The sequence below is a fragment of the Anomaloglossus baeobatrachus genome, chromosome 5 (genome assembly GCF_048569485.1).
Source record: "Anomaloglossus baeobatrachus isolate aAnoBae1 chromosome 5, aAnoBae1.hap1, whole genome shotgun sequence".
Taxonomy (NCBI): domain Eukaryota; kingdom Metazoa; phylum Chordata; class Amphibia; order Anura; family Aromobatidae; genus Anomaloglossus; species Anomaloglossus baeobatrachus.
This window is the reverse complement of record NC_134357.1, coordinates 517,715,039-517,734,931: the sequence shown is the minus strand read 5'-3', so window position 1 is coordinate 517,734,931 and position 19,893 is coordinate 517,715,039. Positions and strand designations below refer to the sequence as shown.

Below are 19,893 nucleotides of genomic sequence, written 5' to 3'. Positions count from 1 at the left end.
AGTAGTCCTGAGGGGAGGTGTCTAATAGGTGGAGTAGTCCTGGGGGGGAGGTGTCTAATAGGTGGAGTAGTCCTGGGGGGAGGTGTATAGGTGCCCAATGTGTGTGGGGGGCATGGCCGAGCGGGCAGAGTGTGTGGGGGCGTGGCCGAGCGGGCAGCGTGTGTGGGGGGCGTGGCCGAGCGGCCAGAGTGTGGGGGGCGAGGCTGAGCGGGCAGAGTGTGGGGGGGTGTGGCTGAGCGGGCAGAGTGTGTGGGGGCGTGTCCGAGCGGGCATAGTGTGGGGGGGTGTGGCCGAGCGGGCAGAGTGTCTGGGGGCGTGGCCGAGCGGGCAACTATGCAAAGCGGTTTCCATAGTTACCATATGTGTATCATGGTTACCAGCGTACGCCGGCTCTGGGACACGTGTGTCGGGAGCCGGGGTAAGCTAGTTAGCATGGTACACATCAGGTAACTATTCAAAGCGACAGTGCTGGTTCACTTTTTGTTTGTTGGTCTCCTGCTGTGCAGCACGCATTGGCGTGTTTGACAGCGGGAGACCAATGATCTGAATGGGCAGGGAGCCGGCATACGCTGGTAACCATGGTACACAATCGGATAATTAAGCAAAGTGGTTTCTATGGTTGCCCGATGTGTACCATGGTTACCAGCATACGCCGGCAACCCCAGCAACGCGAGGGTATGTCTCGGCTGGGTTGCCGGTGTGGGCTCCCGGGGGTGTAGCACTCACCTGGGAGTCGGAGCTCCGTGTGGGTTCAGGGAATGCGTGCGGGGAACAGGGCCAAGCTGAGCGTCCAATGTGTGAGGGGGCGGGGCCTGGCCAAACGGGCAATCCGTGCGAGAGGCGGGGCCAAGCTGAGCCGAGCGGCCAATCCGTGCGGGGGGGCGGGACCAGGCTGAACCCAGCAGCCAATGCAACGGTTGTCACTGTAATGACGTTATTTTCGTTACAGACAGACAGACAGAATAAGGCACTTATATATATAGATATATACAGTGCCTACAAGTAGTATTCAACCCCCTGCAGATTTAGCAGGTTTACACATTCGGAATTAACTTGGTATTGTGACATTTGGACTGTAGATCAGCCTGGAAGTGTGAAATGCACTGCAGCAAAAAAGAATGTTATTTCTTTTTTTTTTTTTTTAAATTGTGAAAAGTTTATTCAGAGGGTCATTTATTATTCAACTCTCAAACCACCAGAATTCTGTTTGGTTCCCCTAAAGTATTAAGAAGTATTTCAGGCACAAAGAACAATGAGCTTCACATGTTTGGATTAATTATCTCTTTTTCCAGCCTTTTCTGACTAATTAAGACCCTCCCCAAACTTGTGAACAGCACTCATACTTGGTCAACATGGGAAAGACAAAGGAGCATTCCAAGGCCATCAGAGACAAGATCGTGGAGGGTCACAAGGCTGGCAAGGGGTACAAAACCCTTTCCAAGGAGTTGGGCCTACCTGTCTCCACTGTTGAGAGCATCATCCGGTAGTGGAAGGCTTATGGAACTACTGTTAGCCTTCCACGGCCTGGACAGCCTTTGAAAGTTTCCACCCGTGCCGAGGCCAGGCTTGTCCGAAGAGTCAAGGCTAACCCAAGGACAACAAGGAAGGAGCTCCGGGAAGATCTCATGGCAGTGGGGACATTGGTTTCAGTCAATACCATAAGTAACCTACTCCACCGCAATGGTCTCCGTTCCAGACGAGCCCGTAAGGTACCTTTACTTTCAAAGCGTCATGTCAAGGCTCGTCCACAAAATATTAAACCTAGGGGTTGAATAATAATTGACCCACACTTTTATGTTGAAAATTTATTAAAATTTAACTGAGCAACATAACTTGTTGGTTTGTAAGATTTATGCATCTGTTAATAAATCCTGCTCTTGTTTGAAGTTTGCAGGCTCTAACTTATTTGCATCTTATCAAACCTGCTAAATCTGCAGGGGGTTGAATACTACTTGTAGGCACTGTACATATCTATCTATTTATCTATCAAAAAGATGGCACCCATATGACACAGATTGCATCTAAATGCTATTAGTTTTTGTTTGTTTTTTTCGCACAGACCCATTTGCATTTGATCTGTAAATTGAATCAAAAAGACGTATTTTTAGTAGTAATTCTATAAAAAAAAAACACTGGCAATTACTTTTCAGAACCTATATTATAAAAGTCTAAAGAGATGTATCTGAATGTACCAGTATTTTATGCTTGTAAAGAAAAATGCTATTGAGGGTTTTGGTCAGAAAATTCTCAGTGCAGTGCTGCGAGTGTTTCTGCTGTCTACAGTTCAAATTACGGAAGCTAACCAGCTTCAAAAGCAGATTTCGAGAAATCCACCAAGCAGTGTCCAAGTACCGTATATTTTCTGCTGCGGCTCTGGAGTGTGTTATGAACACAAAGGAGAGATGTCTATACAAATAGTGTAAAATAGCCCTTAAAGAAAAAATAGGCTAAATCTAAAATAAATCTGTACAAACAAACCCCAAATAATTAAACATAAGGCAGTGACTGAGTAGATTATGTGACTCCTCTGCATTCAGTTGCTACTACTCACCTGGGTAGTCATATGTAGTAATTTCGTCTTTATACCACTCATCACCCCTCACATATGTCCCTGTAGTATTAATATGGGTCAGATCTTCACCCTGAAACAAATGTATAAATCATAGACAAATAAAGAAAATATAAAATAGCTGCAGATCTCCGGTATGAATCCAACCTGTCGGCTTCTAATTCTAACTATCAGTCTCCATAACCAGGAAATTGTGAGAAGATCCAGACATCATCTAATATCTATGATCAGCTTTATAATGTCATCTCCATCAAGTATAAACCATATGCTGAATGGCCACTTTATTAAAGACACCCATCTGGTATCATGTTGTAGCTCAACTCTTTATTGCATTAAAAAACCCACCAAGTGTTAAAATCGTTCTCTAGGAATACTGGCCCAGACTGAACTATTTTCAGTTGCCGCACATTAGATGGAGATGCAGATATACTCAAAACAGCCCATTCTACTTTGTCCTAGAAATGTTCTATAGGAATAGATCCAACTCTGAAGGGCACAGCGTCAAGCAAAACTTGCAATTCCCGGAAGCAATCCATGACTATACAACTCTAATTACATGGTGCATTGTCCTTCTACCATAGGATAGTTGCTATGAATTGATTGACTTGGTTGATCACAATGTTTGTTAGCCCAAACATCCATACACAGGTATAAGAGGACCTAGAATGTGCCAAGAAAACATTCCACCTCCAATCAGCCTGAAATGTTGACACTTCACAGGAAGGGTACATGGATTCATGCTGCTTGTACCAATGCTGACCGTCCCATCAACATAATACATCAGAAATCTGGATTCAATTAAATGTTGTTTTTTTCCCCACTTTGTTTTCCTTACACAGCAATGGCACTGGATCTTCTCATCAGTTGCTCTAGCTCAGGGTTCTCAAACTTAGGCCGGTTTCACACATCCGGCTTTTTGCCGTTTTACCGGATCCGGCGCTCTCCCGTACAGATAATACAGTACAATGACAGCGCTGTAACTTCCGGGTCACATGCGCCGGTCACATGACAGCATGTGACCGGCGCTTGTTGCTCTGTCATTGTACTGTATTAACTGTACGGGAGAGCGCCGGATCCGGCAAAACGGCAAAAAGCCGGATGTGTGAAACCAGCCTTAGCTGGGTATAATAATTGCTGCACATAGAAAAAAACAATTTGGGGGGGGGGGACATTCTTTTAAGGACAAATCCTGTGGTAATTTTCCCCATCCTGGTCCTCTTCCTGTAGTAATGTACCCCGTACCCCATCCTGATCCTCATCCTGTAGTAATGTGCCCCATCCAGGTCCTCATGTAGTAATGTGCCCATCCTGGTTCTCATAATGTAGTAATGTGCCCCATCCTTGTCCTCATCATGTAGTAATGTGCCCCATTCTTGTTCCCATCTTGTAGTAATGTGACCCATTCTTGTCCCCATCTTGTAGTACTGTGCCCCATCCTCATCCTGTAGTACTGTGCCCTATCCTTGTCCCCATCTTGTAGTAATGTGCCCATCTTTGTCCCTATCCTGTAGTATAATGTCCATCCTTGTACCCTATCATGTAGTAATGTAAGTACCCCAAACCTTGTCACCATCTTGAAGTAATGTGTCCCACCCTTGTGCCCATCTTGTAATAATGTGCCCATGCAGGTACTCTTCTTGTAGTCATGTTTCCTCTACTGGACCTCTTCTTGTAGCAATATTCCATCCTGGTCCCCTATTGTGCCATTCTACACACACACACACACACACACACACACACACACACACACACTGCCCTGTGCAGCCTCAGTGGGCAAAACACACACACCAAAACATTCTTCTCACTTTTCCTTCATTCCCTCGGCGTCCTCTTTCCTGCTTCATGAGGCCCGCAGGCACGTGGACCCAGTAGCAATCGCAGCCACTGTCAGCGCTTCATCTGAAATTTAAATGAATATTTTGACGACGCTGCGCAGAGTCAAGTTCTCTTTGCACAACTATTCTAATAGTAGCCAATTGCCAGTCAGAGGCAAGCAGCTGAGGTCATACGCGTCAGTTGCTTGCCTCTGATTGGCTGGTGGCTGCAATTGAGTTATGCAAAGAGAGCTCGACTCTCACAGGCTGGCGATAATATGAAATAAAGCGCTGATGGCTGCGACCACTGCACTGACTGCGATCGTTACCGGATCCATGTGCCTGCAAGCTGCAAGAAGGAGCCTAAGGGGCCAAATACGGCCCATGGGCCGTGTGTTTGAGGTTCCTGCTCTAGCCCATCTATGCTAAGGAAAAACAAGTTAATTCAGACACATTAGTTGTACACCAGTACAGTTGTAAGTTGTAATTTGCATGACTGTACATCAAGTTACTCAGAACAATTTTTGACATCACCCTTGATGACTTGTGTACACTCAGAGGTTCTGCTTTCATTGGATATTCTTCTTCAATAAAAAAAATCCTAGTATAACTCTTGACACTATTGCATGTGAAAATCCTTTAAATTTAAGTTTAAAATTTAAAGGATTAAAAACACTGGCCCTGGCTAATCCAGCACCATGGACCATGCCTCACTTGAAGATCAGATCAAATAATAGTTTTCCATTTTAATGAGCATTCACAGCAAAAGTAATTGTTTTCTACTGCACTCCAGGGTCATAGGTCTAATTTCATTACAGAACAGCACCAATCCTAAAAGAGCTGATGTCTGTAATAAATTGTCCATTCAAAGTATGATACAAGACTGAGCACAAGACCTTCACACCATTTACACATCATAGGGAAAGTTCATGACACCTTCTCTCCATCTACCTGTTCATCCTGGGAAACATTGGGATTTTCTTGTTTACAGTCCTGTAGAAGAAGAGGACGGGGACATCTCTCTGGTGTTGTCCTCTCACTGGATAGAACTGGAGGAAACACATACAGGGGCTGAATTCATTCTTTACATACAGATAATTATAGTCTATATGTATTTAGTCCTGTCTATTACCTGGTGATGTGAGGGGCTGGGGAACCTCCATCATGATGTCCTTGTACAGATCTTTGTGTCCTTCTAAATACTCCCACTCCTCCATGGAGAAATAGACGGTGACATCCTGACACCTTATAGGAACCTGATACATACAATAATACCATCATCCCCCGATCCCTTCATAGCGTTACTGTATAATGTCCCAGCATACCCAGCAGTGTCACCTCTCCAGTCAGCAGCTCAATCATCTTGTAGGTGAGTTCTATTATCTTCTGGTCATTGAAGTCCTCATGTATCAGGGGGTGAGGTGGAGACCCCGTGATTGGGCTCAGGGGTCTTCCCCATCCCTCAGACACAGGGACCTGACAGCGCTCTCTAGAGGTCTTCTTCACTACTGTGTAATCCTGGTTATAGAGAGACACATTAATAAATCTCACTACAGACATTTCTAGAGTCCTCACCTCTCCAGTTCTGTCCATCTGTTATTCCCATAGATAAGAATGATGTAATGTGACGTCATCAGAATCTCTCACCTCTCCAGTAAGCCGGAAGAGGATCTCTAGAGTGAGGTGTAATATCCTCTCCACCATCTTGTCCCTGTCCCTATCCATCCTTGATGGGTCAATTAGGAAAATTCACTTGTATAGAAGATCTGAGCGGATCTGATATTGTAGGGACCTGAATGGGAATAAAAATATAAAATCATAAAAGATCTCATAAAAACAATTGCTGGAAATAATAAGGGGGAAACCTATGTTTCGGCAGTAAAGCTTTAAGCGGGCTTTACATGCAACAACTTCGCTAACGAGATGTCGTTGGGGTCACGGAATTCGTGACGCACATACGGCCTGGTTAGCGACATCGTTGAGTGTGAAACGCAGGAACGACCGTTAACGATCAAAATTACTTACCTAATCGTTGATCGTTGACCAGTCGTTCCTATCCCGATTATCTTTGCTGTTGCAGGTTATTTGTCGTTCCTGCGGCAGCACACATCGCTATGTGTGAAACCGCAGGAACGAGGAACATCACCGTACCTGCGGCCGCCCGCAATGAGGAGGGAAGGAGGTGGGCGGCATGTTCGGCCCGCTCATCTCCGCCCATCCGCTTCTATTGGCCGGCCGCTTAGTGACGCCGCTAGGAGGCGGTTCGCTGGCCACAGCGACGTCGCTAGGCAGGTAAGTAGCAGCGATTTGCTCGTGACGCACAACCGACGGGGGCGGGTGCTTTCGCTAGCGATGTGGCTGTGTGTAAAGCCCGCTTTAGACTCGAAAAAAGTCTTTACCACCGAACATGTTGTCCTCACTTTAAGGCTACAGTCACACGACCGTTCAGTTTTTGTGGTCCGCAAAAAAGTTTCTGTTTTTCCATGGATGCATCCTTGTGAAAACCGCATCCGTTCCGTATACGGTCTGTGTGCCATCAGTGTGACTTCCATTTTTTTTTGCGGACCGCAAAAGGAAGGACCATTACATACAGTGTCAGCCATTACTATCTCTTGTGGTACGGCATTCCACAGTCTGGCTGCTCTAACTATAAAGAACCCTTTCCTATTTAGCTGCCGGAATCGCCTTTCTTCCACTCGCAGTGAATGTCCCCTGATTCTATGAATTTTATAAAGTCAGTAAATTAAAATACTTTGCAAACAAATACAGGCGTATCATCTAAAATGGCTGCCACCATTTTACACATTGCAAAGCATAAACGGATCACATGATGTCTGATGAGATCTGGTGGGCACACGGCCTAGCCCGGCACAGAGGCACGCAGCCTAAACCATCAAAGAGACACAAGGCCTAGCCCTGCACAGAGAACACATAAATGGTGTAATTATGCGTGCCACCCCAAACACTGTCATGCAGGTTCTCCTCTTCCTATTTCTATCAGTAATCCTGCTGAAAAGCAGACAGACTTCAGAAAATAAGGCAAAATGGAAACTGCCAAGATCTTTCCCACCAGAAGGATTACCTGTCACAATCAGGAACTCTGCTTGAGGTTTCATCTGATGGCTGAGGGACCTCTATCCATAGCGGTGTCACCTACGTAACAAGAGGAAGGAGAGGCAGGTAGAGCATGGATCCGGTAGCCATGCCCCCGCTATGGCCCCCCTTGTTGTCTATTGCAGCATGGAGCTTTACACTGCTCTGTGACGTAACATCCCATACGAGATGGGTGAGGAGCAGCTACTATTTTATTGATTTAGAAGTGATGTAAAGATAGTAGAACTGCAGTGGCAGCTCTGATTCATAGTGTATGAGGACAGTACAATTTTTTTTTATCTCCCCCGAACTACCCTTTTAAAGACATGATGGCCTATCCTTAGGATAGGTCATCAGTGTCTGATCAGCCAGAGTCCGACACCCGGCTCCCCTGCCGATCAGCTGTTTTTAGTGCCGGCAGCAGGTTGGAGGCCGTAAATGCTCAGTACCACATCCACCTCCCATTCAAATTAATAGGAGGTGGATGTGCAGCACTTGGCCGTGGCCTCTATCAGGAGACAGAGCAGCTCCGGAACTGAGCATTGCCTGCTGCTGCTGGCATCGGGAACGGATGATCGGCGGACGCCGGCCGATCAAACATTGATGACCTGTCATAAGGATAGGGCATCAATGTTAAAGTAGTGGACAACCTCTAAGTATCATCACTGATTTGCAGTACAGTTGTTACATTGACAAAGTTAACAAAAGCAGTCTCAGAATGGACAGGATGTATCAACACCGAGCTGTAACCCAGCTTTCTTCGGCTGCTTTCACACATTCGGTTTTTGCAGTGCGGCTCAATCCGGCTCAAAAACCTATGCAACGGATGCGGCGAAAAAAAACTGATCCGTTGCATAAGTTTTTCCATGCGGACCATCCATTTTTTGACGGATGCGGCTTGATACTGAGCATGCGCAGTGCAAAAAAAAAACGCATCCGGTGTCCATAGGCTTGCGATGTAAATCGCGCCGCATCGCGCTGGATCCGGCACAATGCGTTTTTTTCGCCGCACAAAAAAATGTGCCAGGCAACGTTCCATCCGGCCGCCACATGGGCTAAATATGCTGCATCCGGCAAAAAACGGACGCAATGCAAGGCCATGCGGCACAATACTGCGCTAATGCAAGTCTATGCAGAAAAAAATGCAACCGGCGGCAAAAAAAAACGGTTGCTTTTGTTCTGCAAAGCGCCGTATTGTGCCGCTCAGAAAAAAACGGATGTGTGAAAGCAGACTTAGCATCAACAGCAGTATCACAACATACCATCACTAAGCTGTAACCCAGCTTTCCCACTGTTTCTGTCAGTGCAGTAGGGAAGCTGGGTTGCCACTTAGTAATACAGTAATACAGTGACATGTGCATCTAAGTAGTGGAAAAGCTGGGTAAGAGTTTAGTTGTCTTTTGTGACCTGCCGTAGTCATATAGCTCATAAGTTTTGTTGAGAGGGCATCTTACCTTATACTAATTAAAAGCAATGCAGCTCAGCTCTTGTTCACATACATTGAGCTCCCCAAAGTACAGCACAGTGCATTAGATTAGCACTTTGAGAAAGCCTATATTATGCCAAAAATGTGACAGTTCCAGAGTGAATTTTCAGTGTCCTAAGTGTATGTGTCCTTGATCTGGACGCAGCACATCCTCTCCTGTGGGACCGCAAGTGCTCTCCGCAGGAGACCGCAGCTGCATGTGGCCATGATCAGGGTTCCGGAAGCTGCGGACTTTTTCTCTGATCTCCCAGTGGAAAACGCTCGTGGCTCTGCAGCAATAAATTGACATGCTGTGCCCCGGGAAACAACACTGCAGGTTAAGCGGGCTTTACACGAGACGACTGATCGTGCGAAGCACCGTCGGGGTCACGGTTTTCGTGACGCACATCCGGCATCGTACACGACGGCGTCTCGTGTAACACCTCCTAGCGACGCAGTATCGCTCACAAATCGTGAGTCGTGTACTCGTCAATAGGTTTCATAAAATTGTTTATTTAAAATGGCGGCGGTTGTTCACCGTTTCCGTGGCATCACACGTTGCTCCGTGTGACACCACGGGAACGATGAACAGCAGGTTTATCTGCCTCCCGTGACACCCGACGGCTTAATGAAAGGAAGAAGGTGGGCGGGATGTTTACATCCCGCTCATCTTCGCCCCTCCGCTTCTATTGGCCGGCTGCCGTGTGACGTCGCTGTGACGCCGAACGTCCCTCCCACTCCAGGAAGTGGACGTTCGTCGCCCACAGCGAGGTCATCCAGAAGGTAAGTACGTGTGACGGGGGTTAAACGAGTTTGTGCGCCACGGGCAACTAATTGCCTGTGATGCAAAAACGACGGGGGTGGGTACGATATACGCTATTGCACAATCGGTCGTCTCGTGTAAAGTAGGCTTTAGTTTTCTCTGCAGGCTGTACACGCACAGTGGGCATGGGAGTTCTAGAAATCCCATCCACTATGCTTGTACTGTACAACATAGCGTTTTGGACACAGTGAAAACATGCTATATCCAAAACACTGCAAACACTGATCGTGGGCACACAGCCTAAAAGCGGCGTTACACGGTACGATATATAGTGCGATATGTCGTCAGGGTCACGGAATTCGTGACGCACATCCGGCATTGTTAGAGATGTCGTACCGTGTGACACCTCCGAACGACTGTTAACAAGCAAAAATACTCACCTTATCGTTGCTCGTTGACACGTCGTTCATTTCCATAATGTCGTTCCTCCTTCTGTGCGCTGGTTGTTCGTCGTTCCCGTGGCAGCACACATCACTACGTGTGACACCCCAGGAACGACGAACACAGCTTACCTGCGTCCCGCCGGCAATGAGGAAGGAAGGAGGTGGGCGGGATGTTACGTCCCGCTCATCTCCGCCCCTCCGCTTCTATTGGCCGGCCGCTGTGTGACGTCGCTGTGACGCCAAACGTCCCTCCCCTTCAGGAAGAGGATGTTCGCCGCCCACAGCGACGTCGTTAGTGAGGTAAGTACGTGTGACGGGGGTTTAACGATTTTGTGCGACACGGACAATAAATTACCCGTGACGCACAAACGACGGGGCCGGGTACGATCGCTCATGCGATCGCACGATATATTATCTTGTGTAACGCCGACCTAAGGCCTAAGACATACAGCGTGAAAATCGGAGCGAGTGGAATGCGATAAAACATCGCATTCCACTCAGACCAATATTAGCCTATGTCCCAGCACCCATGAGCGATTATTTTCTCAGCCCTAAATGGACCAAGAAAACAATCGCAGCATGCTGCGACTGTAATGCGTTCCTGGTTTCTCTCGCACCCATTCAAGTCTATGGAGCCAGAGAAAATTCGCACTGCACTCGCAGTATACCAGTGTAATGCGAGTGTAAAGCGAGAATGGCAATAGCTGGCAACGGAGGAGAGATGGAGATAAATCCTCCCCTCCTCAGCGCTGGCCCGCTCTTACTCAGTGCCGGCCGGCCCCCCGCAGCTGAGGTCCAATTGCACAATCGGACCTCAGTCGCAATGACACTCTCATGACACTTGGCTACCGCTGTGTTGCCAGTGTGAGCCGAGTGTCATGCGAGGATCGCAGTAGTCCCTGTGTGGACCCGGCCTAATTGATTCACTATCCTCAACACCTTCTAACGTCAAGGTTTAAAGGGAACCTGTCAGGTGTAATATGCACCCAGAACCATGAGCAATTCTGGGTGCATATTGCTAATCCCCGACTAACCGTCCCTGTATGTAGTAGCATAGAAAAAGAGATCTTTAGAAAAAGTATTTCTAAAGATCTTTTAATCATATGCTAATGAGGCCAATGCTTAGTTGCAAGGGCGTTACTTCCCCTGGCTAGTCAGCCCCGTAGCATGTTAATACACCCCTGTGGGTGTGCTAACATGCTAATGAATGTGCAGCATCAGAGGATCATCTCACTCACCTCTATGCTGCCATCGCGTCCGAGTCCTGGATTTCGGCACAGTGCACATGAGCCCGGACTTTCAGTCAGGCGCACTACATGGGTTTGAAAGCAGGACTCGGTGGTCATGCGCACTGAGGTGAGCGCAACCATCCTTGGACGTTGCGCATTCATTAGCATGCTATCATGCCCACGGGGCATACTAACATGCTACTTAGCACGTTAGTACGCCCCGTGGGCGTGATAACATGATAATGAATGCGCAACGTCCGAGGATGGTCGCTAAGGGGGCCGATTAGCCAGGGGAAGTACCGCTCTTGTGACGAGTCCCTGCGCTCATTAACAGATCATAGAAGATCTTTAGAAATACTTTTTCTAAAGATCCCTTTATCTATGCTACTATAGGCTGGGACTGTTAGGCAGGAATTACTAATATACACCCAGAACTGCTCGTGGTTCTGGGTGCATATTACACCTGACAGGTTCCCTTTAAGTCAGACAGAGAAATGTAAAGAGATTCCCTTAAGGGTACTTTACACGCTGCGATATCGGTACCGATATCGCTAGCGAGCGTACCCGCCCCCGTCGGTTATGCGTCACGGGGAAATCGCTGCCCGTGGCGCACAACATCGCTAACACCCGTCACACGGACTTACCTTCCCTGCGACGTCGCTCTGGCCGGCGATCCGCCTCCTTTCTAAGGGGGCAGTTCGTGCGGCGTCACAGCAACGTCACACGGCAGCCGTCCAATAGCAGAGGAGGGGTGGAGATGAGCGGCCGGAACATGCCGACCACCTGCTTCCTTCCTCATTGCCGGTGGACGCAGGTAAGGAGATGTTCGTCGTTCCTGCGGTGTCACACACAGCGATGTGTAATGCCGCAGGAACGACGAACAACATCGTACCTGCAGCAGCAACGATATTTGGGAAAGGAACGATGTGTCAACGAGCAACGATTTTTCACGTTTTTGCGCTCGTTTATCGTCGCTCCTTAGTGTCACACGCTAACGGCGCCGGATGTTCGTCACTAAAGGTGTGACCCCGACGATATATCGTTAGCGATGTCGCAGCGTGTATAGCACCCTTTAGTCCTAAGACAAATGGCATGAAAATCGGAGCAAGTGGAATGCGATAAAATATCGCATTCTACTCGAACCAATATTAGCCTATGTCCAAGCACCCATGAGCGATTATTTTCTCGGCCCTAATTGGACCAAGAAAACAATCGCAGCATGCTGCGACTAATGTGTTCCTGGTTTCTCTCGCACCCATTCAAGTCTATGGGGCGAGAGAAAAATCGCACTGCACTCGCATTACACTGGTGTAATGCGAGTGCAGGGCGAGAATGGCAATAGCCGGCTACTGAGAAGAGAGGGAGATAAATCCCTCCCTCCCCTTCGCAGCGCTGGGCCGCCCCTCCCCTCCTGAGTGCCGGCCCGCCCCCCGCAGCTGAGGTCCGATCGCACGATCGGAGCTCAGTCACAATGACACTCGCATGACACTCGTCTCCCGCTGTGATGCCAGCGTGAGCCAAGTGTCATGTGAGGATTGAATTAGTCCCCCGTGTGGCCCCGGCCTTACTCAGTGTCTAATCATCCAAGAAACATCCTGGGGTCTCACCTGTGAAGGGAGTGCAAGAATGGGAAAAATAGCATATTCTGATTGGAAATGGCGAGTATATAATGACCAAGGCTTGGGTCAGCTAGATTGTATTAAGAGTTTGCCACTTTCTGTACCTTGATGTAACTGCACATCTTGGTGGTGATTGATAAAAAAAAGTTAAAAAGTTTTAGCTTCTGGAAGTACATACAGTGAGTCCACCCATATCCTGCCCACCGCCATTAACTTGACAATGGTGGCAGCTATAGGCATAGAAGTGGTGTCTAGGTATAGTAAAGTAGCCATGCGCTACGCAATGAAACCACCTATTGTGCCACCTGGTGGAAAACAACGGAGTAAGCATTTTTATTTCGAAAACGGAACGAGATAGAGAAAAAAGTAAATTACAAAGTTGTAGGGCATCATCAATTCAATATGAATGCACACCTTGCATACAGAAATGCTATGATTAGAACGTGTACAACTCACAAGGCTGCGGACGTGAAGTGATACCTCATGTAGACCTTCCTACAAGTCATTGGGTATGGTGGCTGCGTGGAGTGGCCTCCACAGTCACCTGAACTGACCCCATTGGACTTCTTTCTTTGAGGTCACATCTAAAGGGGGCTTTACACGCTGCGACATCGCTAATGCGGAGTCGTTGGGGGTCACAGAATTTGTGATGCACATCCGGCCGCATTAGCGATGTTGCTGCGTGTGACACCGATGAGCGATTTTGCATCGTTGCAAAAACGTGCAAAATCGCTCATCGGTGACATGGGGGTCCATTCTCGATTATCGTTACTGCAGCAGTAACGATGTAGTTCGTCGCTCTTGCGGCAGCACACATCGCTCCGTGTGACACCGCAGGAATGAGGAACCTCTCCTTACCCGCTATGCGGAAGGAAGGAGGTGGGCGGGATGTTCTGGCCACTCATCTCCGCCCCTCTGCTTCTATTGGGCGGCCGCTCAGTGACGTCACTGTGACGCCGCACGGACCGCCCCCTTAGAAAGGAGGCGGTTTGCCGGCCACAGCGACGTCGCCGGGCAGGTAAGTATGTGTGACGGGTCTGCGCGATGTTGTGCGGCACGGACAGCGATTTGCCCGTGTTGCACAACAGATGGGGGCGGGTACCCACGCTAGCGATATCGGGACTGATATCGCAGCGTGTAAAGTAGCCTTAACAGCAGGTGTATGCGACCCCTCCACCAACATTGCAGGACCTACGACGACGTATCACAGATGCTTGTTCAAACATGTCATCTACCATATTGCACAACGTGCAGCAAGATACAGTATGCTGTCCAGAGTCCAGATGTGCATTGCAGCTGACGGTGGCCACTTTGAGCATCAAAGTTAGATGAGTGCCATATGAAACCCCCACATTGAGTATTACTCCGCAGTACCCTCCGCACACACAGTATGGTGACCCACAAAGCTCCTACACATTATCGTGACCCCACAGAATGAAACTCAAAACTCAGACGCACACAACGAGTGATGGAGTAATGTGCTAACAGTTCCCCGTTCCATCATCATCTTCAACTGTATCCAGGAAATTAATACCATGGAAAGTAAAATGCCTGTGAAAGCCCAAGGAAAATGCCTGGCCTGCTGCTGTGAGCGGTATGCAACTGGACTAAATCACCCCAACTGCTCTGATCCTTACACAGGACCAACTCAGAGATCCGCCGCAGTCAGTGCAGGAAAGAGACAATGGGAGGATTCTTCTTATTACTCATGTAGTATTCTGAGAGGGGTGGAAAGGGCATCATCCTCTGGGGGGAAGCATTGTGTGTTGGGTGCGGAACTGTGGGTGGTATCAGTGTGTGTGTGGGGCACAGCATTGGGGGATCAGTGTGTGCAGGGCACAGCATGGGGGGGAATCCGTGTGTGTGGGGTGCGGCACGGCACTGTGGAGGGGAGATCAGTGTGTAAGGCACGGCACTGGGGGGGGATCAGTGTGTGTGGGGCGTGGTACGGCACAGTGGGGGGGGATCAGTGTGTGTGAGGATGGCACTAGGGGGAAGATCAGTGTGTGGGGCGCGGCACTGAAGGGGGGGATCAGTGTGTGTGGGGCGCGGCACTGGGGAAATCTGTGTGTGTGGGGCGCGCCACTGGGGAGATCTGTGTGTGTGGGGCGCGGCACTGTGAGGGGGATCAGTGTGTGTGAGGCACGGCACTGAAGGGGGGGGATCAGTGTGTGTGGGGCGTGGCACTGGGGAAATCTGTGTGTGTGGGGCGCGGCACTGTGGGAGGGATCAGTGTGTGAAAGGACCTGCACTGGGGGGAGATCAGTGTGTGTGTGGGGCGCGGCACTGAGGGGGGATCAGTGTATGTGGGGCGCGGCACTGAGGGGGGGATCAGTGTGTGTGGGGCGTGGTACTGGGAAGATCTGTGTGTGGGGTGCAGCACTGTGGGGGGGATCAGTGTGTGATGGGTGCGGCACTGTAAGAGGGGGAGCAGTGTGTGTGGGTGCAGCATCATGGGGAGGATCAGTGTGTGAGGAGGGCAGCACTGTAGGCGAATCAGTGTCTGTGGGGTGCGGCACTTTAGTGGCATCATACTATGTCTCCTTTCCTGTATAGCTGCGAGGCGTCTACATCAGTGGAAAGGACAAAAGTTATGGCTCTTAGAGCACCGCAATGTAAAAACACCTAAATATTTTCAGCACTGAAGAGGTTAATGATCCCTGTGCCCAGTAATGGGGAATCTCCACATACCTCCACCTGCAGAGCCGCACACTAGATATATGGCTGCTCTGTGCTTACAGGACCTGTGATGATATCACATGGAGGGGAGGAGTCAGGGGTCACATGATCACCTCCTCAGTGTATGCAGGACTCTGCTGTGCTGGGTGTCATGGGGCTGGATGAGGGGAAGGTTATGTGTGGGGTCAGGAGGGATTTACAGTGTGGATGTAGCAGAGCTGTGTGTGTACGATGTGTACGGAGCAGAGCCGTGTGTGTATGATGTGTACGGAGCAGAGCCGTGTGTGTACAACGTGAAGCCGTGTATGTACAATGTGTGTGGACCGAGGCTCTGTGTGTACGACATGTAGGGAGCGGAACCACATGTGTATGACGTATATGTAGTGCCAATGAAACCCTCAGGACACTACAGGGAACTACATTCTCTTGGGGATGCTGGACCTACCCCCTGGGATCTGGAGTACCAGTGCCGATTCCACCAAAACACGACCAAAATCCTAGTTCTCCACTCCACACTGGGAATAGAGGGTTAATCATGGAAGGGGATGGTCGCCATGGGAACGAGTCCCTGGGTATAGCCAGCCTGGTGGGAGGGGTCAGTCAGTCGGTAGTGAGTCGAGTGGCACACAGAAGAGGTGTGCAGACGTGCCTGAGCTGGGTCCGTGTAACGGTGACCCGGGCACACAAGAGAGAGGTTGCCAGGATGGGTTCCGGAGACACCGCTGGGACCGGAGCATGCACGGGGCACAGGGCCCTAGGTCAAGCGTCAGTTTCAAACGGTGTGATAAATACCTGCCCGGTGAGGACACCTTCACGGACTTCACCGAACCAAATAATCCGGGGGCACCAGCAGTAAACTAGGATCGGGGTTCGGAAACTTACCTCCCCTCAGGTCCGCACTGCCCACCGTATGGAGGAGACTGTACCCCAACAGGGACAGTCGGGGTGCCCAAACCCTCCACGCTACGAGGACTCAATCAACTGAAAGTGCTGGGGACAGAGCAATCTGGGTCACTACATTGGCACTGGTCTTCCAAGGGACCTGAACCAGCAACCGCTGGGTCCACAGTGAGTAGAGACTGTTAAAGACAACCCGGTGTGGTCTCAGTTATTACCCCCGATACATCTCCCAGGACGGCCCTACCTGCGGAGGGCCTAACACCATTGCTGCAATCACCACCAACCCTAGGAGTACCCACATTCAGCCGTGTCGGTTCTCCATCCTTAACCGCAACCCGCAGGTGGCGTCACATGACAAAAACTCTTATCTCCCCTGTAAATACTCGCATTACAAAAGGGGCCCAGGGCACAGAACCGGGCAACGGCTACCAAAGTGACATTCCCAATTACCAGTACTGCCCAGGACCGAGTACCCCCTTCCCTGGGCGACACATGTACAGAGTGGAGCTGCGTGTGTACGACATGTAGGGAGTGGAGCTGTGTGTGATGGGGTGTACAGCAGAGCAAGGAGGGACAACAGGCCAAGGAACTATCCAAAGGGCTTTATTGGAACCACAAAGATAAAGCACCAAACATAAATATAGATCCTTAAAGTCTGCAAGGAGTCCACAACAAAGCAAAAGATCCAGGGGCACCGCCTGGTATTCTGATGCCAGGGAAAATAGGGCAATGGTCCTTATATGAGTTCCTTGAGTCCAACAGGTGAACAACAAAACGCAATCCCACAGGTTTACTAACAGGAATACAGGAACAGCACACGAAAAGTCCAAATAAAACAGATTCGGGGGCACCTCCCGATAATCCAAAGTGCCAGATCACGACGTAATAGTCCTTTTCAGAGTCCCAGAAATCCCACACGATCCACTGGACGGCGAGATCTGTCCGCAGAATCAGATCTCGCTCCCTTCCTCTTCAAAACTCAGCTCCCAACTGCACTTAGAAACAGGAGTGTGTTGTCTGAGCTTGTGGGCCCGCCCCTCAAGGGTAGGGGTCTATGCAATGGTTGGGCCCACTAGAAGATTCTAGAAGGTTGGCTCCGAGATGTCTACAGGTTTGTGTAGTTGGCGTTATCCACTGCTTACGAAACAATGGGAAGTTCCCCTGGCTGTGTGGACAAGAGATAATTGCATTATGGGCCCATAGACACAGGAGATGGGGGGAAGGTATGGTTACTTACATCCCAAGACATTTCAAAGTGTTCAGTAAGTACAACCAAAGGAAAGTTACATCACATCCTGACATAGTATTACAGCAAATACAGTGAGAAGGTAAAATACATCACATGGCATCTTATACAAAAAATATGGGATGGAGAAAAGCACATACATCATGACACTGTGTATGTACAATGTGTACAGAACGGAGCCACGTGTGTACAACGTGGGATCTGCAGTCCATGTGAGACATAACTAAAAGAAGTGAGAGGCACAGGTGATGTTATGGGACATGAGGTTGTGTAAGGCGGGGATGTAACAGGGGGACCGGTGCCCTGCAGCCCCCTGAAGACATCATGGTTATTTTATGCATGGGAAATGTTGTTTATATGTGTGTGCTATCGGGTGCACTGTTTTCAGGCACCACTAGGTGTCACTGCTCCCTTAGCTTGGGGTTGGGATGGCGAACAGGGCTGAAGGAGTTAATGATAAAATCCGCCCAGCAACAGGGAGTTGACAGTTGGGATTAGTCAGATAGGGACACCATTGAGTAGAGATAAGAAGCTGTACCTGAGGGAGGTATAGTTAGTGAAACCCAGAATAATTTGGCCAGACCCTCAGGGTCGCCCCCAGGAAACCCAGATCAAGTGGACAAAGGAAACTCTTCAGTAGCCGGGTGAAGAAATAGGCCCCTGAAGTTGTGGACCTTGATTTAATGGACTTTCTGGGTTGCAACTAACTGCAATTTGACCGGTCTAGGTGTTCGGTAACATAGACCTGGGCGAATGGGTCGTCACAGAGACAGTGGCGAAGGAACTCCGTCCTGTTGTGAAATTAATCCCTGTGTGAGGGGACGCCGTTAGATTCATATGGGACTCCATGAATTTACTAGCTGCCACTATGGTGTTGCCAGGGAAAACAGACAGTCCTATAGACACAGGAGAAAACTGCAGGAGGAATCGGTGTGCAGGAAATTGTGTAAAGAAGCCAAAAAGCAACATGCCTGTAACATTCAAGCTCCCCGCAGTGGATGTAACATGCCTATAACGTTCAAGCTTTGTGCCCGCAGTGGATGTAACATGCCTGTAACGTTCAAGCTTTGTGCCCGCAGTGGATGTAACATGCCTGTAACGTTCAAGCTCTGTGCCCGCAGTGGATGTAACATGCCTGTAACGTTCGAGCTTTGTGCCCGCAGTGGATGTAACATGCCTGTAACGTTCAAGCTTTGTGCCCGCAGTGGATGTAACATGCCTGTAACGTTCAAGCTCTGTGCCCGCAGTGGATGTAACATGCCCGTAACGTTCAAGCTTTGTGCCCGCAGTGGATGTAACATGCCTGTAACGTTCAAGCTCTGTGCCCGCAGTGGATGTAACATGCCTGTAACGTTCAAGCTCTGTGCCCGCAGTGGATGTAACATACCTGTAACGTTCAAGCTCTGTGCCCGCAGTGGATGTAACATGCCTGTAACGTTCCAGCTCTGTGCCCGCAGTGGATGTAACATGCCTGTAACATTCAAGCTCTGTGCCCGCAGTGGATGTAACATGCCTGTAACATTCAAGCTCTGTGCCCGCAGTGGATGTAACATGCCTGTAACGTTCAAGCTCTGTGCCCGCAGTGGATGTAACATGCCTGTAACGTTCAAGCTCTGTGCCCGCAGTGGATGTAACATGCCTGTAACGTTCAAGCTCTGTGCCCGCAGTGGATGTAACATGCCTGTAACGTTCAAGCTCTGTGCCCGCAGTGGATGTAACATGCCTGTAACGTTCAAGCTCTGTGCCCGCAGTGGATGTAACATGCCCGTAACGTTCAAGCTCTGTGCCCGCAGTGGATGTAACATGCCTGTAACGTTCAAGCTCTGTGCCCGCAGTGGATGTAACATACCTGTAACGTTCAAGCTCTGTGCCCGCAGTGGATGTAACATGCCTGTAACGTTCCAGCTCTGTGCCCGCAGTGGATGTAACATGCCTGTAACATTCAAGCTCTGTGCCCGCAGTGGATGTAACATGCCTGTAACGTTCAAGCTCTGTGCCCGCAGTGGATGTAACATGCCTGTAACGTTCAAGCTCTGTGCCCGCAGTGGATGTAACATGCCTGTAACGTTCAAG

General features: G+C 49.3%; 1 protein-coding gene across 1 annotated transcript in view; it reads right to left on the bottom strand.

Annotated features, from left to right (window-relative positions):
- Positions 1–19,893, bottom strand: part of LOC142312869 (uncharacterized) — a 288,408-nt gene that overhangs the window by 123,316 nt on the left and 145,199 nt on the right. The window contains 5 exon segments of the mRNA XM_075351855.1: positions 2,552–2,642; positions 5,335–5,432; positions 5,516–5,639; positions 5,722–5,901; positions 6,031–6,175. Coding sequence (XP_075207970.1) covers positions 2,552–2,642; positions 5,335–5,432; positions 5,516–5,639; positions 5,722–5,901; positions 6,031–6,108 — 571 coding nt within the window. The 5' untranslated portion in view covers positions 6,109–6,175.